The sequence below is a fragment of the Magallana gigas genome, chromosome 2, assembly GCF_963853765.1.
Source record: "Magallana gigas chromosome 2, xbMagGiga1.1, whole genome shotgun sequence".
Taxonomy (NCBI): domain Eukaryota; kingdom Metazoa; phylum Mollusca; class Bivalvia; order Ostreida; family Ostreidae; genus Magallana; species Magallana gigas.
In genome coordinates, this window is record NC_088854.1 from 15,869,410 (window position 1) to 15,894,013 (window position 24,604).

The window sequence follows — 24,604 nt, forward strand, 5'->3', positions numbered from 1 at the left end:
ATTTCCTAAGATAAAGAAATTCAGTCCAGATAAAATTATTGTTATCTTGTCAGGGGAAAGAAAAAAAGCATTGATGTTGTCCAAAAGTGTTGGCATTGTGCATTTAAATCTTTACAGTCTTGGGACCAGATGGTTCGTGCACACTTCCAAATACAAATGCCGATTGTCAAGGTACTTTAGACTGTCTATGAATAAAGTATTTGCATTTAATGCAGAGTTTTAAAAAAAATCAATAGATCCAAACTTAATGGTTCCAGTATAAAGGGCGTTTTGATAAAACAGTGAACAAGAACCATGGTTCCGTAATGTAATTTCTTTTGATTCCCACGACGAAAGTTCCCCCGCCGAGACCAGTCGGGGAAAAATGAATTAATAATTAAAAGACAAAAGACATGCGTAAAGTACACCGTCAACTCTGTCGAATCAATTAACAATTCTCACAAACGCTTTAACGATAAGACCAAGACTTGTAAAGTGATAACATTAAAATTCGAATGTCAACACGTTTGCTTAACACTTTTAAATGTGAAAGGATGAGGTCAATTCCATTACATGCTTTTTGTGTCGGTGGTGGTGTTGGTGTCGATCAGCAATATGAACAATCTGAGCCCTTAACAACATTTCATGTATAATGTAGTACCAGACGAAAGCTTCATAAACGAGGGTTGCCCCAATATTACGTAGACAAAACTTAAAATCCTCACGCTGCAATTTTGATCTACAACTATGTTTTGTTCGATGACACTTTATCAAACAATACCCCCCCCCCCCCAAAAAAAAAAAATAAATAAATTAAAACCCTGCTTTACTTATATTTTTAGAAAAAAAGAAAAAATAGAAATGATAAGTTTTGCTAGGAAGCGCTATGCGAAAATTTCCAGTCGTTACTTCGTTCATTTAAACACTTCTTATCATTTACTATGACATATACGTTTTATTTCCAAAAATGCCTTGGAAAATGATATTTTCTTTAAACATGTATCCTAATGCACACTCACTTTGCATTTTGAGTTTTATTCCTAAAATATTCCCAAAGAGCCAACGATCTGGCGACTCCAGTCATGCTACTCTGTCTATGTTCAATCGCAGTTTATTTGGCTTTTCTGGCAGAGCTCGGAAAAACACTCTAGCTGTTTCTTCGAGCTGCGGGAAAGGCGCATGAAATTGCGATTGGTATACTATGTATGTCTGCTATTGTTTAACGTCTGTCCTCCCAAAATGTGTCGTTCAGCATTTTGTGGTCTATTGCTTTCACTTCATGTCATTATACTCGTCCGAATATTTTCGATGTTGCTAGACAAATAATTCACAGAGTGCAGTTCTAAGCGATTTTGTTAATTTAATCATTGTTTTAGATTTTTAAGTAATAAAATATCAGAGAGGGGCTGTTTTTAAACAAAAGATTAAAAAAAACCCAAAAAACAAAACAAAACAAACCCGAACAAATAAAATATAAACCCTGTTTTTTGTGCTTTAACGGTAAAGACCGTAAAGCACCATTTTGATAAGAAAAATGTTATTATTTCTATTGTAATTTACTTGCATTCACACAAAGTGGGTGGAAGTATGTAAAATATCTTAATGGTTGTGATCGATTATTTTATAGTAGAATTCATAGATGATGTACACGAATAAAGTTTTAATTTTGAATACTTAAATATTCGATTAACTTATTTCGCCAAAATTTCAAGAATGACAACTTCTTTTTTTTTTTTTTTTACAATAGCGTTAAATCTGTCTTATTGGATATATCCACTCTTACCTGTTACAAAACCTGGATGGAATAAACTAAGTCAATATGATGACGTGTACAAGGTCAATTGTGGCAATTTTGTCTCTTAAGTTTACAGTTTGTCCTTAAAGGCAAAATCTACACGTCTATCACACGTGTATAATCTACTCGTCCATCACACGTGTGAAATCTACGCGTCCATCACACGTGTAAAATTTAATCTACGCATTTGTCACAGAATAATGATAGAATCTACTCGTCCATCACACGTGTGAAATCTACGCGTCCATCACACGTGTAAAATTTAATCTACACATTTGTCACAGAATAATGATAAAATCTGCTTCAAAATTATGTAATCATATGAAAAACCTGAATCAGAATCCCCTTTTCAAAACTATTTTAGGTCAACATTTTTTGATTGATGTATTAAAATAATGTACCACTAGCATAAATATATAGAAAAAAACGAAAAACATTCTTCTTTGTTGACGCTAATGATGACCTTTGCTAAACTAGATTCTGCGCCATCAGGGGAAGAAAAAAGTTTGAAGCTCGTGGGGATTCTGTTACCAGCAGCTGAACGGAGAAAAAGGTCCTACTGGGGCAATGGTCTGGTGGAACAAACAGACTCTTGGGTAAGGAGCAATACGATACCATCTTTCGTTGGTAGTGGTTTCCAAGGTTGATATACACTATACTTGCACTTATGACCCTTACGCATTCAAGCTTATAAGCAGAAATGGGGGTAAACTCAATATACTGGTAGAGATTTTAGAAAAGAAAACAAAATTGTCAATTTTATAAACGATGTCATAATCAAGACAAACCGAATATCTTGTCGACATTGATTTTTATTAAAGAGCAATTTAAAATAAATAATCCTTAATAGGACAAGTTACATCGGTGTGATTGTCGTTAGTTGCTGGGCAGTTTTTTTTTTTGTTTGTTCTAATGATAAATATATGAGCAATTACAAAATAGACTGTTCAGAAAAACTTACCAGACCTTGGAGCCAAACCATTAGTATTACTTTCATTATTTTCCTACCTGATTGTTTAATTATCAATTTCTCGTGTAAGTGTTTTGAATGCATTATAGTGTCAACATAAAAATTGGCTCAGTTAACTGTTGGAATTGTTTCTCTTTTTCATGCGTATTACGCGGAGGTTTGAATGTTTCTTGCGAATATATTTATAGAGTACACAAGATAAGAGGGATCACAAATCAATAGCATAATGAATCTAGAGGAAAAAAACTTAAACCCCACATGACGTTCATAAAATGAAGTGTTTAGAAAAGACCGCGAAAATCAAATCTTACAATTGGCTAGCAAAAAATTTATAGCCGATGAAGAATGCATAGCTCTACCTCAAATAGCTTATGCATGAAGATAATATTCACTGCATGTCTTTTAAAGCCTGATTTCGATGAAAAGGTGAACCCTTCTTTTGTCAAACGCTCTATTTAAATCTATTGGCCAACAGTTTAACATGAAAACAAAAGATTAAATACTCGAAGCAGGAACATCCCACTTTCATAAAACTAAGTTTTTAATATTGTTAAACAGGGGAAGGTCACCACGATTTACCAATTTTTTTATGTAAAAATTTTAATATTTATAATGCTTTACTAAAGTATTTCCAATGGTGGGCAAAACATTTACTGTCATTTGTCAAGTCATAAGCGAGATACAGCGCTCACAATTATTTGTTACGTAAACAACTGAAAGAGTGTTATGCTTTTGTTTACATAGGATGTATATACTAGTAAAGTTTCGTTTTATTTATGATGCATTATTTCACAGTTTCTAGTTGGCTTTTTTCTTTCTCTATTTTTTTTTCATACTCTTTTTGTTCTTCTTCCTTGTACAATAAATAGTGCAAAAACACCATTAAGTCAAAGTGATGTCATAATGACAGAAACAAACCCCTCTCAAAATTAAATATCAAACTTTTGCTCATTGATTTTCGATTTACAATACCCATAACTGGAAGCATCTACTCACAATCCTACTATTTAAGATTCTAATCAACTTATATCCGTTTAATTGTGACCGATAAATACAATTCAACTAGATTAATTAAACTTATTTTGATGAATATTTTATTTTGTACATATTACATCATTATTATGATGCATTATTGCAGATTTAAAAAATACACGACAAATGCACACCCTAACCATGTAAAGGTGGTAAGCTTTAAGGTAAGATACATTAAATGCAAGTCCTACATATACTGAGCAAGAACAAATACTTGAGAAAATGCATTGTGAAGTAAATATCACGAATAACGAGCTGAAAAGGTCAATTATGCATTCAAACTACTTATCATGCAACAGGAGGACAGTCTAAGATGCTTGCAGAAGGATACCAGAAAAGGTCGATTGATAATTATTCCCAATTTCAGTTGAACTGCCGTAGACATGCTCCGAGGACCCATAGATCTGGATCCAGACGTGATCTTCTTTGTTGACGCTTATAATGACCATTGCTGAGCTGGAGTCTGCTCCGCCAGGGTAAGGAACTAGGTTCGAAGCCTGCACGGATCCTGCCACCATCAGCTGAGTGGAGAACGAAGACTTAGAGGTTGCAATGGTCCAGTGGAACATATAGACCCCTGTGACGGGAGCAATGAAGATACCATCCTCTGTGTGGTAGTGATCACCAATGTTGATGTAGGTTCCGCCAAATCTGATAATTGCTCTTGTGCTGATGCTACTTTCGCTGGACCATTTATACGCAGAAAACAGAATTGGGGCAGACTTTGCACTTAATATACCTGAAGAGATTTTTTAAATTAAATCAAAAAGACAAGATGATAAAGATTTTAATAATACTTTTATCAAATAAAAACGATTTTCTTTTTGACATTACTTTTTATAAATTAAGGTAGCTCGCGGGTTTACTGCTTGTGAGAAAACATACCCTGAAATTTTGTCGGCGTGATTGATAGGTTTCAGATTTTTTTTCTAAAATGTATTTGAGATTCGTCTGTGTGGTAATAATGTAATTGGAATTCAAACACAGTGTCGCTGAATTTTTCAATGAAATATATGGCAAAATGCATATCTTACTCGAAAACCGCATTTCAAAACTATGCTCCTAACTTTTAAACGATCTAGACAAACTTAATTTTACTCAACACAATAACAGAAGAGATTATTTTGAATTAATTTATAAAAAATAATCATTATGTGTTCTCGGCCAATTTTTCGCAAAACAACTTTAAAGACTTTAACCTATATTTATATCACGACGTTAGCCCAACGTCATCAATTTCTTACGTCCGAGAACCAAAAATGAAAATGCGCTGGTTGATAAGACTATCTGAATAATACATATTGGAACATGCAAATCTAGTTGACATTTTTATGAATGTTTTCGAATGCATAAATGCAATTAATGTAAGGTTGTGAAGAGAAGAAACTTGGCTACTTTTCTTTTCATGAAACTCAATTAGTCAATCTTTCAATGCAAAATAATTATCATACAACCATTGACATATTAATAAGTTTGTAATCGTAACTATACGATAACTAGCTAAAGCCAAAATAATTTTAATAGTAGATCGGTATTTGAAAACACAGAATTTATCATTGTAAAACGAGCGAAGTTAATGCATATGGTTCAATTTATTTACAATATACTTGTCTAAACAAGATTTTAGATGAAAGAATTCCAACGCTCACTCATACCCTATAGATCTAAATGCGACAATGTATATCACGTCTCTAAATTTTTAGCACCTGATAATTATAAATGTTTGTATAAACTGCAATTTAGCTTTTTGAAATATTTCATATGTATGAGTTTGCTATGACGGTCATCTCTTTACGTCGAATCCTATTATGACGTCAGCAAACCTGCGAGCTACGTCAATTGAAGGAGATGACTGTTGAGAAAAGACACATCGTTGCAGCTGTTTTCACATTTCACATGTTATTCTTTTGGAGTATTTGCAAACGAGGTTGCAAAACAGGATGCGAAATAAAACTTACCAGATCTAAGAGCCAAGACATCAATGTCTTCTAAGTTATCGTTGTCTTTTCCGGTCAGCAGTTGTCCTAGCATGCGCTCTGTTGCGTTCAAACGACGTTCTATCGTCTGCTCCAGATTTGCCAAGCGTTCTTCTAGACTGGTTAGATTCTTATCCTTTAGGACGGTCGTTAATTTAGATGAAGAAATAGGGAGGTATACGTAGAAGAGAAGGGCCAAGAACATTGACATCTTTTTACAATCCTTGGCCAGGACCCCGGGTAACATTTAGTAGGACGTACTGAATTATATGCAGCATAAAACTGTTAGTACAGAACTTATAAATACAATTAAATAGACTGGTAACCTTTCCACAAAATCAGACATAATGACAAAGTGTTGACAGAGTCAATGCCCATGCTATGTTTTTCATGTAAACTGGTAATCAGCCGTATATATATATACTAGTCCTACACATTTTCAGCGAATCATTCTGCGTCTGGGAAGGAGTTGTTCCCTATATGCTTGTTGTTGGTAGTCAATGGGTAATGGTAAGCTCTTATGAAATGAGTTTAAAACAATTCTAAAACATTTACTTAATAACGATCACATTGGACATGAATAAGATTCTATTCTCCTAATTTCAAACTCTAAATTGCATTTCATAATATCTAAGGTTTAAATAAAAGGATTTGTCTTTTATCTGAAACCATTTTAATGTTTACATCTGTGTTGCATATGGCATTCTTAAATTTTCTCAAACGTTATGCTATTATGCATTATATTTGATTGCCTTTACATAAATGTTTTCACGTCAATATTCAGACCACCCAAACGGAGCTACTCCCTTGTTTGTTGTATCACGTAAAGCCTGAAAATATTTACACGCATCAAGCATTAAGTACAAATTGTAACTGTTATAGAAACTTAAGAAACTTTAGAAACTGTTATAGAAACTTAAGAGTCGTTGTTATAAACTCTATATGTACCAGTTTGTACATGTGTGGGTATATTCACATTTGAACATTATGGTGCTATGAAGCATGATTTCAATGTAAACGTTTTTAGAATTCCTTATTGGTCTACTAATAATAAAGTTCACTGTAAAAGTAATTATTTTGGCTCTTTGTCCAGTGCATAAATAAAGTAAACGACATTATGTAGCTATTTCAATCAGACTGGATATAAAATTGTATTGTAGCTTCATATTTCAAAACATTAACGATAATCAAGGAATTCAGACGTAGACAATGGCTTATATTTACATTCTACTGTGTTTTTCCATTAAATTCCGTGATGTTTAAATGCCTCTAAATGCAACAAGTAGTCAAAGGTCAAATTGACGAGTTTTATTATGACGTCACAAACGTTGAACGCTGTAAACTGCAACGTCACAAGCGAAAATCAAAGTTCACGCTTGTGGCTGTTACTGTGGCTCTTCCATTAATATTAACTTACCCTTAGGATAAGAGAGGAATTTTAAGGTATGAATCACATTTGCAGAAAAGGCAAGAAGTTAAAAAAATGTAAATATAAGCATCAAATCATGATTTTTTGAAGTATACACTCTCATAACTGCAGCGGTGTGTGCATACAAATATTCATAACGCGCTAACGCGCGTTACTCAATTTGTATGCACACACCGCTGCAGTTATGAGAGTGTATACTTCAAAAAATCATGATTCAATGCTATAGTATTTTTTTTATTATAGTAAAAACAAAATTATTTATTGGAGGAGTAAGGCCTTTGCCTTCCCCCAATACATTGCTGTTGCCTTGTTCCTGTTACAAAGTGTGCTTTGGCGAAAGGTCCTTGACATTACCCATAAATAGAAGAACTCACTCACAACCTTACTTGTTGATTCTTTTAAAAAATATTGTATTCGTTTTCACTGTGTCAAAAACAGTTTAAAAAATTAATTTTACTTTGATTGAACACATTTTTTTAAAGATACTTTATATTTTTAATGGATTCATAAAATAAAAGACAAATGCACGATAAAAGCTCATCGCTGGTACACAGGTATGAGAAAGATATACAACAGAAACAGGTTCTGCATTTACAAATACAAATATTTAAGGAGAAAAAAAGATGCATTGGTTTGTTTTAACCATGAATAAACTGCCAACAACATGAACCAGAAAGTATGTATATTAATTCATTTATGATACTCTTATGCAAAAGGACGATGCAGTCTAAGATGTTTGCAGAAGGATTCCAGAAAAGGTCGATTGGTAATTACCAAAACTATTCGACCCGCCATAGACATACTCCGAAGACCCATAGATCTGTATCCAGACATGGTCATCCTTGTTAACTTCAATAATCGCCATGGCTGAACTAGAATCTATTCCACCTGGGTAAGGAACGTACGCTGACGCTCTGGAGGTTCCGTCAACCATAAGCTGGGTAGTGAAATCTGAACTTCCGCTTACGATGGTCCAGTGGAACATATAGACCCCTGAGACGGGAGCAATGAAGATACCATTTTCTGTGTGGTAGTGATTTCCAAGGTTGATGTAGGTTCCTTCGAACCTAATTGTTACCTTTGTACTAATTCCACTTTCACTTGATTGCTTATATGCAGAAAATATTACTGGTTTCAGCTGTGCGTCTAGTATGCCTAGGAAAATATCAAAGAAACATACAGGTGTACTCACTTATGTTTATTCGTTTTGTGGTAGTTTGAGGAATAGGTTTTATCAGTATGGGTTACCTTTTTATGGGAAAAAAAATAAACGATTTTATCTTAACAGTAAACCAAAAGAAAATATTTATCAGCAAAATAACTACCAACAGTTGGTGCTAATAAATCAATCACGTACCAGCCCTTAGAGTGTGAACATCTAAACCAGCAAGATTTGTGTTATTTCGTCCTGTCAGATACTGTCCCAGCACGCGCTCCGTCGTGTTAAGTCGCCGATACACCTCCTGTTCCATGATGGTCAAACGCTCTTCAAAATTGGTTAAATCGTCTACATTGGCCTGTGTTGTCAACTTGGCCGCATAAAGACATGGCCAAAAGAGGAGCAGTATCAACAGAAGCATCTTCATGCATTCCATGGCGTTTAGTGTCAATGTGGCCGCAACCGCCTGCTTTATATACTGCAGGAGTCAATTAACTGTCATAAGTATCATTGTACTTAGTAAAAGAGGATTTTTTGAACCATCATGATCTTTTTTTCAAGCTCCATCATAATGAGAGAGAGAGAGAGAGAGGGGGAGGGAGGGAGGGGGGGGGGAGAAAGGGACTGTTTTAAAACATTTATTTAATTTTTATCCGGCAGACTGGAAAATAATATTTTAAATTTGTGAAAATATCACCGTGTCTTAAAATTTATTACGCCGTCTCTGTGAAATATTAAGATCTTCTTTATTATTTATCCAGGAAGCATTTCCAATACCATAATGATATTTACATCAATTTTCAGAAGAAACTGTGAACATCTCATTAATTCAATTACCAATATGTGATTGACAATTTAATCAGACTACATGAATATATTTTTACATGTCTTACAGTCGTGACGTATATAAACGTTTATCCCCATGAAGTTTTTAACTTATTTGGTATCAATCAATAATAGAGTGAAAATAGACATATTCGAAAGTGCTCCCAATATTTTTTTGAAAAAAGTAATTTACATATTGCCTCGTTTAAAAAGAGCACCGCGTGTGAGAAGACAGACGGTGAAATGTAAAGAGGAAGCATTAAATGACGGACGAGGTGGGACTTGTTCCTGTGATATTGTTATATGCATCCACAGTTTGACATATGGCAAAGAAATAAAACCCAGAAAGAAATCCAGCCCGAAAATTATGGACAACTTAGCCCTCAAGAAATATTCTAACAAGAGGTTCTCAGTTCTAATACTCTTTCTATAAGAAATGTTGTTGATAAGCACCTGTTTGTCCTCGATCAGAAGTGATTTTTTGCTTTTCTGAATTCATTAATAGCGATGCTTTTGTGCGGCGTTTATCTCAAATTCGATATCAAGTTTGTAAGACTGATGCCTCAAATTTGGAGTGAAGCAGGTAGAAATGAATCGTAAGTCTTGATTTTTAAAAATAATTTATCGTTATAAGAAAATGTATCAAATCTGTTGCAAGAAAATGAATCAAACTATTAGTAATCATATTTATGTATGTGTGTTATATAACATTTACTTTGTTTGTAATTGGGCCTACAATCTTTCGCAATCAGCATTTTTTCATAAAAGCTGTCCTTCTTAACATTTTTCAATAACTTTTCCAGGTATAGTACTTATTCTATACTTGAATCATCTTCAGCATTTTCCGTTTTACATGCGGAAAACTCTTGTACTTAAAATATCACCTTAAGTTTCAGGATGTAGCTCGATCTGTTGTGATTGGTAAAGCCTCGTAACTGTCGCCATAAGGCAAGTCTGTTCTTGTTAAAGTTTAGTGTGTTTCCTTTTCACAAACTAGTTTGTATTATTACTTAAAGGGACTTGGACACTATTTGACATAAAAATTTTAAAATTTTCTTTTTCCATATTCAATGTTTATACTGATAAATATAGAAGTTTATAATGCTATGTCAAAATTTAAAAGTCAAATATCAAGTCATAAGCAAGATACAGAGTTCATAATTCTTTGTTTAGTAAACAAAGCTCGAATATTGTCATTTTTTCACATGTGTTGTATTAGTGTAAGTTTCAATCTAATGTATCTTTCTTTTCTTGATAATAGTATTTATGAAGATATTGAATTAGTTTAAATTGTGTTTTACATGTCATTTTGTCTTAGAAATAGTAATTCTCTACTTTACATTTTTTGTAAACAATTATAAGACTCGAGCTTTGTTTACATAACAACAAATTCTTACCTCTTTATCTCGCCTGTAACTAGACTTTAACATTCAATATTTCGGTCAATCATTTAAAATGCACCAGGTTACTATTATATACATAAAAAATAAAGATAAAAATTTTGATGTCAAATCGTGTCCAAGTCCCTTTAACTTAGGAGACATAATTTGATAATAGTTTTTAACAATTTGGAATAAATAAATGTTGATATATTCCTCTATTTTTTAGAATTATTATACCCCCCGCAAACGAAGTTTGGGGGGGGGGGTATATAAGAATCACACTGTCCGTCCGTCCGTCTGTCCGTGCAAAATTCGTATCCGGTCCATATCTTTCTTATAAAGAAACATTGGAAGTTCTTACTTCTCACAAAGGTTGCTTATGACCTAAGGATGTGTCTTGACCTTGAGCCACTGCCATTTGGGCAAGGTCAAGGTTACTGGCAGAAAAAGTGCAAAATTCGTGTCCGGTTCATGTCTTTCTTATGGAGAAATATTGAAAGTTCTTACTTCACATAAAGATTGCTTATGACCAGGCTTGGGGGTAATGCTAAATGTAATGGTAATGCATTGCAATGCATTACTTGTCTTCAAAGTAATGGTAGTAATGTGTAATGCCATAAATTTAGCATGACAAGTAATGGTAATGTAATGCATTACTTTCCAAAATCTAGTGTAATGCAAGCATTACATGGCATTACTTTGCATTACTTTGCTTATTTATGCATGTTCATTTTTGAAATTGTGATGAATTTAATGACTGGAATTGTATTTGATTAAAAATTATTTTAAAGAAAAATGAATTTAGTTGTATTATAAAAAAAATTAAAAAGTTCATTTTTAAATTGTCAATAATAGCTAAACAACAACACTTAATTAATAACAGTGTTGTTATTAAGAGTTTAAAATGATTTGAAAATTTAACTCCAATTAGCTGTGTATTTAATTAATTCTATACTGTGAATAATGTGTCAACAACACACAATGCCCTCAGTATTAAACAAAGTATCCAAACAGTCTATTGTTTTAAGAAGTGCTAAACACCCCAAATCCCCCTCTCTTGGCTGTGACCCAATAGAACAGAGGACAGACATGCACCAATGAACGCACTGTCCAACTATAATTTCCGGGAGCTTAAAATCACTTTCAATATTATAATCCATTTGAAATTGACCCTCTCTCTCTCTCTCTCTCTCTCTCTCTCTCTCTCTCTCTCTCTCTCTCTCTCTCTCTCTCTCTCTCTCTCTCTCTCTCTCTCTCTCAATATGTGTGGTGTATAGTTTGGACTGATAGAAAATACCTATAACATATACAAGATTCCTGTATTTTTTTAACATTGCCTGAACACTTAATATATCCTAAGATAAAGATTGCCAGACAGTGTCTTTCAGTCCCAGCCTCCGCTACTCCCATAAAACGTTTATTTAATACATGTATAACTGGTAGCTCAGGGAAGATTTTCAAACCCAATAGGATGCTGTTAAAAGATGAAACCTTTGAAACTCTGATGATCACCAATCTTGTATATTTAAGTAATTAATTTTGAAGCTCATAGTAAACATAAACCTGTAGATATGTTAAATTGTGTTTTATATTTGAAACATTTGCAAAAGCTCCTTATTTAGCTTTACTTTTTTGATACCTTATTGTTAACTTTTAAAAGGATTGGTAATGGTAATGCATAACTTTACTCATGTTATGGTAATGTAATGCAAAACTTGTGTAATGTCAACAATAAACCATTTAATGTTCAAAGTAATATCTAAAGTCTTGATTGGACTAAAAACCATTAATTAAGAAATGAACTCAATGTCTACCCAAGTTATACTCGTATAACCTGGGTTGGGGCAATTTACGCTTTATAATCCGCGAAGCGGATTATAAAAAAGCGTAAATTGCTCTAACCCAGGTTATACGAGTATAACTTGGGTAGATATTGAGTTCATTCCTTATAATTTAATTTTCTGGAATTTGCGGTACAAATTGAGTCCGTTTTACTTTTAAAAATGATATAAATCTGTTCAAAATTCAAACGTAACGTCAAGTGAATTAGTACGTTGGTGCATTGTGACGTGTCTTGTGACGTGCAAACCAGGTTATACAAATTTAACTAAATTTTTCTATCCAATCAAATGCCGCGTTACAACCATAATTAAATTATATAATATTAAACCTCAAATTAAGAATTGTCATGTTATTCTATGTTCCAAATAATGACGAGATACATAGTTTTGCTAAGGAGGTATCAGTACGCAACGAAACGTACAAACAGTGAGGATTTAATTCGGGAAAAAGCCAAGGCAGACTGCGAAAGTTGCAGATTTTTTTCGCTTTTCATACACTTTTTAAGTAGACTACACACGCTATAAGCACCTTATTACAGAATATAGTGTCTCAAGCACTGTCAAGATTTTTTGGATACCCCCCCCCCCCTTAAAAAAACGATGCTACGTGTCAGTGACGCACAGGACCCGGGTATGGAGGGTAATCGTGTTCAAAAATCCAGACATGTAAACTATGCATTCGTGTTGATGTGTTAGAACGTTATTTAACCAGATTGAACCTGAGTAGTGAGTATGTGTAATTCTGATCGTGTAACCCATAAAACTCGGGCATAAACACGTGAAAGGTTTGACTCCGTTCCATCGCATAATGCAAATTTTGCAACTTTATTGTTTACATTAGTTAATCAAACCTTCAACTTTGCACACTTTCAATCCGTAGTTTCCGCATTTGTAACTTCAGGCTCGGCAATAGCACATCTGACATGATACAAATTGACAAATGTAAAGTCTACAAGTTTGTCGAATTTTGACATGACCTTATATGGCAACTGCCTTGCCGCGGGAAAAGGCATGCCGTAATCGCCGGAATGGACGAAAATAAACACCATAATATTCAGCTAAACTGTTGCAATAAGCTTTTAATGAACAACACCTTTTCTATCGAAAATACCGGTATTATTTTTAGAAAAAAATTGAGGTATGATTGAAACTGGACCAAACAGGAAGAGGTTCATGTATTAAAAAAATCGTTGCCGATGTGACGAATGCGCTCATAGTATTTTAAAAGGAAATGCATAATATCTTATTTCTCTTTAAAAAGTTTGACATGTAATTTAAACTGGAATATAAGTTAATGCGTACTCTTTTATAGAAATGAGACGGATCAAAAAAATGTCTAAGGGGGTAAATATATTTTGAGCGGCATGGGGTTCGAAGACCGCCGTGAGGTCCCATGTAACTCCATTGCTTCTGAATTATAAGAATTTTGGGAGAGAATTTTTAAATGGGTAAAAATGGCGGGCAGACGAGTGGCTGCCAAAAAGGTACCATTATTGTACCGATAACTCCTCGAACAGTTTTCAAGATAGGAAGTTGTTCTTTTGCAGATCAATTATACATATATCAGAGGTATGCATATTGCTAGGATTTTGATTTCTGATAATTTATGAAAAATATCAGCTGTTAAATTTAGTCATTTTGGGCTAAACATTGCATATAGAGTACCCCATTTCTTTGGATAGGTAGTATTTATCAATTCAGGATTGACAAATGGATTATGGATACTGTTCACACAAAAGAAAAAGGTTTGCTGTCACATTGACAGCTTTACTCTTGTTATTTTTCTGAATTAGTTAGAATAAACGACCTGCAAAGATTTAGTTATGTTACTTTACATGTATTTATACTATTTTTGTGCAAGTGAAATATAAATAATAACACAATCTTCAATGATAATAAAAACTAGACTCTTGTTGCTATAGCAACAAAAAGGTCTTCCGTTCCTAATGAATTAATCGGTTCAAAAAATCCATTTCTCTTTTAAAGGAAAATAGATACAATATTTACTGTAAAGGAATTCCCAAGAAATTATTTCTAAGTTAAACAAAACAAAAAGTCTAAATGTCAATTTTTGAGTGCTTTCTGTGACGACTGGAAGTTACACCTGCTCATTCGGAACATAATTAGGCTATCTTTACACATTGTCTTGTCTTTCCTCAAAAATTGGATGTTCAAGTTTTTGATAGTTATAATATCTCATGAAGAAAAGGAATTTGTCTCGGGACCGGAATCGGACAAACGGAAGTGATTAAAGAAATTGAAGTATATATTTTTAGCTAATTTATCCACGGTACGTAACTGTTCATCATAATGAGTAAAATGTTAAAAAAATCTAAACTTAAAAAATAGTCTTAAACGCTTCGAGGGAGAACCGGAAGTGACGTACGACCAACTGAAACCTGTTAAACACATGTTCAATCAAATGTCCATCATCCTTATAAGTTTTGTGTCTTGATCTTTCATAGGTTCTGAGATCATGCGGGTACTTTTTTTTTTACTAAAGAAGGCTTACTTATTTTTTTTATAAAAGAAACCTACCGGAGATATTTGTGATGTCTCACCAGAAGTAGATTTTTATTTTTTATTTTTTTTACCATATGTAGATGACATTTTGTTTTTCTATTGCTAAATAATTACTTCCGTGCTAAATAACCAAAATTCTTTTATAAAATCAAATTTGGGTGTATTTTCTGTGGTGACCGGAAGTTACGCCGGATAAAACAAAATAGTGTTAACACATGTACACACATAGGTTTATCATCCCACAAAGTTTGATTGTTCAGGTCGTTACCGTTTTTGAGATCTCGTCAAAATAAGTTTTTTTATTTTGGGACAGGAAACGAACAAACGGAGATGCTCAATTTAAATTAGATTAAATATTTCTTGTATACTTGCCTTTTGTACATTATTGTTCATTTAACTAACTAAAATATCAAAGAAAAGCAGTTAAACTAATAAACAGCTCGATTTGTTTGAGCTCTTCCGGTGTGGACCGGAAGTGACGGAAGACAAAATGAAACCGTTAAACACAAGGGTAATGAGCTCATTCAAAGAACAAATATATTGTCAAAAGCAAAAACAAAACAGAACAAATTTATACATTTTGTTTTATAGTTCGTACTTACCTAGAAGCAACAGAAAATTTAAATAAATTTGAAATTCTACTGTGTACAGTTTAACGACTGGAATAAACTCTACCAATTTAAATGATCAGCTTAGACCTTGTAACCATTTTAGATTATTTTAACCAGGAACACCTTTTATTGTTTACCAAACTAAAAGGCATTAGCAATAACAAGTGCTTACCATTAAGGAGGCCGACTTTAGTTTTCATTGCGCATGTTTTTGCGCATTCTAGTATAATTCAGTTGATTTATACTTCTTATGAGATTTTTTCGATGTCTTTTACAAATTGAACAAAAAGTAAAATACAGATAAAAATATTTATATTTTTTAAGGATTTTTTTTTTATTTTTTAAACGATTTTTTCGTTGTGGGGTAGGGGGCGTTGCCATTGCGCTTTTATGACGTTATGATAAAATGAAGCTTTACAGTATAGGAGTACGTTATACCGAGCGCAGCGAGAGGCGGGCGAAGCCCGCCTCGCGAAGCGAGGATTAATGGTAACACGTATATATAAGAAAATCAGTGAAAAATGAAAGTTGAATCAGGGGTACTAAGGCCAAAAAAAATTTCTTCCAGCCCTGGGCGCCGCCATATTGGCAGCCATTTTGTTTTTAAAAAGTTAGTTCGATCATTGATTGACTGGTACTTATCGATGTTTATTGCCCCTGAACTCGATTAAATAAGTTCCAGTGTTTCAATAGAAGGTAATTTGAATTAAAAGAAATTAAAAAGGAAACCAGATAAGTTTCAGTAGTGCTTCAAGCAAGAAACACGACTTGTTCTATGTATGTCTTATCAAATTATCAGATGGAAAATAAAAGCATTAACGTAAATAAACTGATCTTTTAGATACTTAACAAAATATTTGATTTTATTACAGTGGCATTCATATGAATTTAATTGATGAACAATGAAAGAAGAAACTTAAAAAAAATCGGAATCACGTTACTCTCTTCGGCTATTTCCAAAGACAAAACTTGAACGTTTTACGTCTGAAATATGACGTCATAATGTAGACTGAGCACGCGACGTTTAGTTTAACTTTGAGGAATGATTTGAGTAGGCAACCATGCAGGCGGATCCTTCTGTGTGCGTTTTAAATAGATTTTATTCTACAAAAATCAAACTGCACTGTGTTAAATCTGCGCTCGGTCCAACGGTCACACCGTTTACATATTAAGAAATAACATAGAAAAAAAGTAAAATTCGTACGCCGTTGAAATTTATATACAAAATGATGCTATCCTTGAGGACATTTTCCTTATTTTTTAAATGAATCCATTTTACCAATCTTCATTTGTAATGATCCAAATATATAGCAAAATTTAGTGCATTTTAATATTTTGAGATGACCCACACTAAAAACCAGACGGTAGAATCTAGTATTTTTTACATATACGGTAAGAAATGATTTTACTTATCATAAATATGAATTTGAGAAAAAAAAGCTATTGTAGTATTTTTTAAATCTGCTTTGATGTGCGGAAAATGACAGTTTCCTATATATTCCTAAAGTAAATGTACCTCTACTTTGAGATGGTCCCTGAAAAGAACCAGACGGTCGATTTTATTGAAACTTCGCAAATAAACTAGAGTTTGTTTAAATTACATATGGTTAAACAATAAAGAATTTTGCTATGGTAGTTTTTCCGCAACCCCCCCCCCCCCCCAAATCGGCCTCCTTAATTAAGTATCGGCTAGACAGTCGTCTGTTGCTTCTGTGGTATATTTTAGGTTGTATCATTGACTTTAATGAAATCTAACTTACATCCGAACAGATTGTAAAATGTGTTGAATTTATAGCGAGCGCAGCTCGCCGGCGCGCAGCGCCGGAGCGAAGCGAGCTCTACCGGCAAGGCATGTGTGAATAGAAAATTCGGACTAGTTGCACATTCATTCAACGGATTTTTTTGGCGTCAGTAAATCGGACCAGTAATGCATTGTTTTAATCGTCCCAGTAGTTCCCTGTAATCATGGCAATTTTTATCACTTCACACTCTCACGAGAATCAGCAAGACAATAAAAAAAAAATAACGATGTATGAGCCATACAGTCAGTGCTACCTCTAAAGTTCACGTCAGTACACTCTCAATCAACAATAATCGAGTGACGTCACAAAGGTTTACACATTGATCCGATAGATTTTTTCGGCGTCAGTAAATTTTGACCAACAATTCATAGTACCAATGGTTTCCAACCTCACGTTCTCGCGAGAATCAAAGTACAACTTTTGAGAAGCATATATAAGATGTGTAATTTTAAGAACATCATGCTTTTTTTAAGTAAATAAAACAGTATACTTCGCGTACTTTTATTTCTCAGGGGAGTTTTAAAGAGTCAGGCGACACTTAACCAACGTCAGCTTTGACGTCACAATAAGCACTGATAAGGGGAAATTACTCTAATTGAAGTTATTGTAAATCTGCTGAAATGACCAAAATCCTCTCAAAATCTTGCAAAGGCTAATCTAAAGAACAGCTGAAGAATAAGGACATTTCTTCAGATACAGGAAACGGTTGTAAATTGCACTTATTTGGATGAATGCTCACATTTATTTTATTCACTATAGGTACGGTAAATTCCTGGAACGTACACGTAGCATCGCCTTTTTTAAAAGGGAGTGGATGGGTGGATGGCAGCCTCATCATCCAAAAAATCTTTGCAAGCAAAAAGAAAAAAAAATCATGGAAATTCTAATCCTTCAGCTCTATAGCAGTTCAATGGTTTCTTTATTTTCACTTCCATTTATTACATGCCGGGGGGGGGGGGGGGGGGGGGGGCACGAATGCTGGAGAAAACGTACCCAGGAGAAAACGTACCCAATTTATAGGGTACGTTTTCTCCAGGAGAAAACGTACCCGGGTACGTTTTCTCCAAGAGAAAACGTACCCTATGAAAATAATAAATAATGGTTTTCATAGATATTCTTAAATGAAATAAAATAAAATATACAATGAACATTTGTATCATTTGTTGCTGCAGTTTTTAAATGCATAGTCACCATGGTCACATACTTAAAATTATTAAGACAATAATTTGTAACATACACGAACGTGGCCTGAGCAGTTTTATTTGTCGACAATTAATCCACCATAAACGAAACTGTTAAATAATTAGTTTTTATTGCAATCTCATTTGGAGAACTAAATGATGAGTATCTCAAGAAGTCGATATCGCGTTTTTTAAAACATTTTTTTGAAAATTATATATAAAACAAAGTTGCTTAATAAAACCAAGTCCAAGTCTTTTAATTATTTGTTTGATTCATATATATATGGAAACTACTACGAGATATAACATTCAACAGTCAATTTGCTTCCGACGCCAGTGACATGTATAATGTGTGGAGAGTGAATATTTCTACCTCCTGCGCGGGGAGGCAGTACATAATATTACATAATAATAACTCCTCAGGTATTTAATTTATTATCACTATAATTAAAATCAGGGGATCTCGCATAGAGAAACTCAAATCGGTATAAGGTTACCGATAAATGGATAATTAGAAATCATTCATAAAATGAATATATTTCTATACATCTATGCATTGAAATATGCATTAAAGTAGCATTTGAAAATTATTTAAAATGTCCAAATTATAAAGTATTAAATTTATTTATCTATGAATTTCTTACATTTCTGTATATTTATTATGCAAAATAGTATTTAAAAGTATTAAAAACTATTAAGTAGTATAATTATGATTTTTATAGGGTACGTTTTCTCCAGGAGAAAACGTACCTGGGTACGTTTTCTCCTGGAGAAAACGTACCCTAGAGATTGGGTACGTTTTCTCCTGGGTACGTTTTCTCCTGATACCGGGGGCACCATGTTCTTTTAATATGATAAGCAAATATTTTTAAGTGTAAATTAAAAAAATAATAATCAAACATTAATTTTTTTTTTGAAGTGGAGGGGGCAAATCCATGATAAGTCGATTTTCTATGTGTAAATTGGAAAAAAAAAGTGAAATATTATTTTTTTAACATGGGGGGGGGGGGGGGAGGGGAACTCTATGATGAGTCAAGTTTTATATGTAGGTTTAAGAAAACATGTCTTCTGCAAAAAAAAGGGGGATAAACTTACGTTATTATCACTTTAAAAGAGGAGATGCAGTGCAATGAATATTTATATATTAAAATCTTTATTATTCAACAACATTGTATTTGAGATTAAACTACTGTTCTACTTATAAATAAATAAATTATAACAAATCTTATAAAATATGAATAATGAAAATTTACTGAAAAATAGGTATGTTTTATTTTTTTGCATTCAAATTTTACGTTGTTAATTTTATTTTTATTGATTTATTATAATTCATTGTTTGATCACATGCTGTGCTCGCCCCAACGGTTGCACCGTAAAACATATTATCAATTTTTATGAAAAGGGTGGTTGTCATGGACGCTTAGGTAATACATGTACATTTGAGGTGCGGAAGGGCCTGAGAAGTTGCGATTGGCGTCTATCCATTTAAACTAAAATAGCGCATTAAAGAAACGAATTGACTCATTTTGTTTATTCAACATTTGTCAATCTTAATTTCTATGTATACCATAAATAAGTTCTTTGTAATATATATTCACTCATTACGTAATCATTCATTATTATTTCATTTCCAGTACTAGTATATATTTTGATGCAAATTTGACTTGGATCCGCCAAAGCGTGTTTACCACCTTTATCACATTTTTGCTATTTCGGGGTTGTTTATCGAAAATGAAATTATGTTTTTTTATTTTTTTTTTCAAAATTTTTTTATCAGGTAATATTCAATATCGTATCACACGTTTTGAAATACTAAAGGTATAAGCAGTTACTATGGTGCAGACTTTTCGTAGTTTATTGGCGAAAAGTCTTAATCTTTAAGTATACATGTTGAAGATGGTGATGTGAAATTTCCTATATTAAACTTTAAAATTTTGTCATTCTACTGACTTAAACAGTTTGGCACCTGAATTTCTTTAAAATCACAGGTTATAATTAGATTAGAACATGGAGCTTTGAAGTAAATAAGAATTTATTGTAAAAATGATGATTCGTATAAAAATTCCAATTCTATTATAAATCTTCGAATTTTGCCCCCTTTTGAAACATGTTTTACCATTTTTAAAATAGACTACTTAAATATTTTGTTTAAGCAACTTCTATTTTACCTCTGAACAGAATTAACAGAATGAACAGAATTCGTAGTTAATAAGAACAAAACGGGTAGAAAAGCAAATTTTCAGGAAAATTAAATATTTTTCTTTTTCTGGAATTCGTCCCTACTGTACATGTACTTAGATGTTCGACAACTATTAAGTATACTTGCTGAACCATTTTTAGCACAATTCCTTTTGAATCTGTTGATAGAATTTCATAAACATTTGTTTTTGAAAATTCCTCTATTTTCCGGAAAATTTGCTCCTTTTAAATTCTAAGCGTATTCAAAGACATTAATAATATTAAAGTACATAATACAAAGTAAGAAAAAATTCTTGAGAAAGATATATGATTCACTTTATTTTTCAAAAGTAATACAATCTATATACATGAGAGTACTCTTTCATTTATAAAACATAAATTTCAATCCTTGAACTCCATATTAATTTTGTCTCATTTCACTCTCATTTCATCTGAGAAATTGTATTTATACACCTTTTTCTAAGAAAAAATGATTAGCTGGAATATGTTTTGTGCAAGAAATAAGATAACATATTACACGTTAATAAAATATTCTTTAAAGCAATCAAAAGGGAACAGAAAAATATGTCGATGAAAGAGAAATTCTTGATATTCAAACTGCATTATGTCTTTTGCAACAAAATCCCAGAAAACGTCGACTGATTATTGCCGTATGAAGTACTACCACCGTACACATGTTTTGAAGACCCATAGATCTGGATCCAGACGTGGTCATCTTTGTTGACGTTGATGATGACCATTGCTGAACTGGAACCTGTGCCGCCTGGAAAAGGAACATAGGTCGAAGCCCGTGAGGATCCCGCCACCATCAGTTGAGTGGTGTAGCCGGTTCCACCAGTGATAATGGTCCAGTGGAACATATAGACCCCTGAGACAGGAGCAATGAAGATACCGTTTTCGGTGTGGTAGTGGTTTCCAATGTTGATGTAGGTACCTTCAAATCTGATTTTTACGTTTGTACTTATGCCACTCTCGCTGGAGGACTTGTAAGCAGAAAACAAAACCGGAGAAAAGGCTGTTCTGAGTATTTCTAAAGGAAAAGAGTGAGCCATTAAAAACTACCTTCATCTGGCCATTGATATTCTTATTTTCAAATTAATGCATAATGTTCATCTAGCAATTTCTGTCATTATATTAACCCACGAATATTGTTTTTTTTTATTTTTTCATTTTTGTGGGAGCAGTAGTTTGCCCGAAAACATTTTTTTTTTGGTTTCTTAACTTGGTTAATTCCAATTAAAGCATACACACTTTATTTATTTGGGGGGAGGGGAGGGGGGGGGGTTATTTAAAAAATTCTTTATATTTCAGTTCATAAGAATTTTAAAGCAGAAAAATTGGAAATTAGACAAACTAGAAAACTGACCAGTCAGGAAGGGCCCCGCTATGACAATTAATATAGAGAAGTGAAAAAAACTTTGAATTCCATCCTCTTTATATTAACAATGATGAAAAATAAATGCCCGGCATAAGATGTTAAGAACTGCAATATATAATAAGGTGGTAAAAAAAAATGTGAAAATTATAAGTAACAACTGTATTTTTAAAATTTCAAGATAATTCCTGAATATCCAAAAACTCTAAATAGTAACCTTGTATCTGCATAAAACAGGGATAACCTCATGTCTTATAAAAAAACCTAAATTAAATGTGTATTTAAAAAAGATTTAAACAGGTGTTTTATAAAATGCAAGCCTTCAGTAAATGCAAATACATTGTATCACCCAGGGTTGACCTCAACTTCAAAACAAACATCAGTTGCAGACAAAGGTGTTCATTAATCTTCATATGACAGATAGATATAAGCCTCTTAATTTTCTGCAGCAGGCAAGATAATTAATCCCAGGGGATTAATTGTTCTGCTCTCTCATCCGTTTCTTCTAAATTTACAATAAGATTTTTTTTTCAGAAATGACAGAATGGGGTTATTATCTGATTACCTGTTAAAATTAACAGAAATAAGCCAGAAAAAATAAAATAAATAATTAAAAAATAAAAAAGTGAAAAAGGATATCTTAATATATATCTTGATTTTAGAATTCAATAAAATTATCATAAATCATTGTGTACGGTATTTTAACCAAAATAAAGTATGAATATCATATTTTAAATCCATATTTCAAAGAATGTACACAATACTACACATCATTCAAAATTGACCTTAACTTCAAAACAAAGTTCATTTGCAGACACAGGCAGTGCAGTAATAAATCTCAATGTGACAAATAAAGATAAAGCTTAGGATTTTCTTCCTGTGGCAGGTTAATTAATCCCAAAGGACAAATATTGCACAGCCTTCCAAGTATACGATGGTAACATTCTCAGCAGTTATCTCTCTTTGCCCATTCATTCTTATGCATAGTTAAGGAATCTACCCCACCACCCCAGCTCCAAACCAGAAGACATAGAGAACCGAACTTAGCATCAAAATATGTATTTCTGCCTACTGAACTACCATACCAAATTTGAACTTGATTGGGCAACCATAAAAAAAGTTATTAGAAAAAAAACCCAGAAAAAATTGTGGACGGAAGAGTGACAGACGGACAGACAGAAGGACGGACGGACAGAGTGATTACTATAGGGCACCCGCAAATCCTTGCGGGGCCCTAATAAGGTGTTACCTGGAACAATACAGATATTTTAAAAATAATCTTTAAAAAAAAATAGAAGGTTAAACTTTTGGGTCTATTTTGTTGAATACTAGGCCTGAAATTGATAACAAAAGAATGCAACAAAATTAATCTCCTACACTGATTTGGTAAAGAGAACCACATTGAATGTGTCAACTTTACATCTATCTTTAAAACTCAGCTTGCCAAGAATTTGAAGTCTTAAGATAACAGTGTTCGCATTTACCTTACCACTTATATGATATATAGGAGGGTATGATATGAAACTATTGAAAATAAAATTCCGTTTTCCTCCATTGCATTGTATAGCTATTCCCTTTATTGTTTTTATATAAATTGTCCAAAAAAAATTGAAAGCTACTCGTGCACGAACAACATCTGGGAAAGTCTACTTATTTTTAGAATGATTTTCTCATTATAATCTTAAAACTTTATAGTTTAAGTGTCATGAGTTACCCTAAATGGTTTTAAGAGACAAAATAATAACCTTCTCGTTTTTTGAAATACTGATTAATATAAATTTCTTTGTAAAAAATGTTTTGAGAAAGTTTGCAATGACTTTTAATTCTAAATATCAATGTTATTAAGATTTTAATCATCATAAAATTCATCGATTTTTTTTTATTATTTAAAATGTTTAATTTGCTTAACTATTAATATTACAGATTTTGGTTCAAACTCTTTAGTAAAAAGAAGAGTTAAAAGTTAACATATCAGTCGATATATGTATTTCTGTGGATGATTTAACTACCAGAAACAATAGTATAAGTACACTCACGAGATCTCAGAGAAAGAACATTGAGAGTTTCCAAATTCGCGCCATTTCGTCCAGTCAGCAGTTGTCCTAGCAACACTTCTGTAACGTTCAGACGACGTTCTATCGTCTGCTCCAGATTTGTCAGGCGCTCTTCTAGACTGGTCAGATTCTTGTCCCTCAGAAGAGTCGTTAATTTGGTCGAGGTAACAGGAAGGTAAAGACAATAGAGGGATACCAGAAGGAGCGCCTTGTTGCACGCCATGACTTGGAGTTGATGTAATAAGGGTAAAGCTGCTTTATATACTATTGTTAAGTGTATAATAAGGAAAACTGCATTCCTAAGTAGATCTACTTATTGTGCCAGGACGCAATTACCACTTTTAAGACTTTCAAGACTTTAAGAATTTCAAGACTACCCATATTCTCTTCGATACAAAGAAATAAATTTATTTACATTAATTTGATAAGTTGATAATTCAATATGCCAAGTTAACTAATGTTGTTTACAAC

At 33.0% G+C, this 24,604-nt stretch overlaps 3 protein-coding genes across 3 annotated transcripts; all 3 read right to left on the reverse strand.

Moving 5' to 3' along the window:
* Window positions 1-3,816: 3,816 nt before the first annotated feature.
* Window positions 3,817-6,074, reverse strand: LOC105343651 (adiponectin). Its single transcript, XM_011451090.4, has 2 exons — window positions 5,735-6,074; window positions 3,817-4,515 (listed from the first exon to the last, which is right to left on the reverse strand). Exons 1-2 carry the CDS (start codon window positions 5,997-5,999, stop codon window positions 4,085-4,087), a joined length of 696 nt encoding a protein of 231 aa, XP_011449392.3. The 5' UTR covers window positions 6,000-6,074; the 3' UTR covers window positions 3,817-4,084.
* A 1,355-nt stretch (window positions 6,075-7,429) lies between these two features.
* On the reverse strand, window positions 7,430-8,804 carry LOC105343641 (adiponectin-like). Its single transcript, XM_011451081.4, has 2 exons — window positions 8,539-8,804; window positions 7,430-8,336 (listed from the first exon to the last, which is right to left on the reverse strand). Exons 1-2 carry the CDS (start codon window positions 8,774-8,776, stop codon window positions 7,909-7,911), a joined length of 666 nt encoding a protein of 221 aa, XP_011449383.3. The 5' UTR covers window positions 8,777-8,804; the 3' UTR covers window positions 7,430-7,908.
* Window positions 8,805-21,002: 12,198 nt separating this feature from the next.
* LOC105343639 (cerebellin-1-like) lies at window positions 21,003-24,388 on the reverse strand. Its single transcript, XM_034448202.2, has 2 exons — window positions 24,116-24,388; window positions 21,003-21,734 (listed from the first exon to the last, which is right to left on the reverse strand). Exons 1-2 carry the CDS (start codon window positions 24,354-24,356, stop codon window positions 21,307-21,309), a joined length of 669 nt encoding a protein of 222 aa, XP_034304093.2. The 5' UTR covers window positions 24,357-24,388; the 3' UTR covers window positions 21,003-21,306.
* Between the last annotated feature and the right edge of the window lie 216 nt (window positions 24,389-24,604).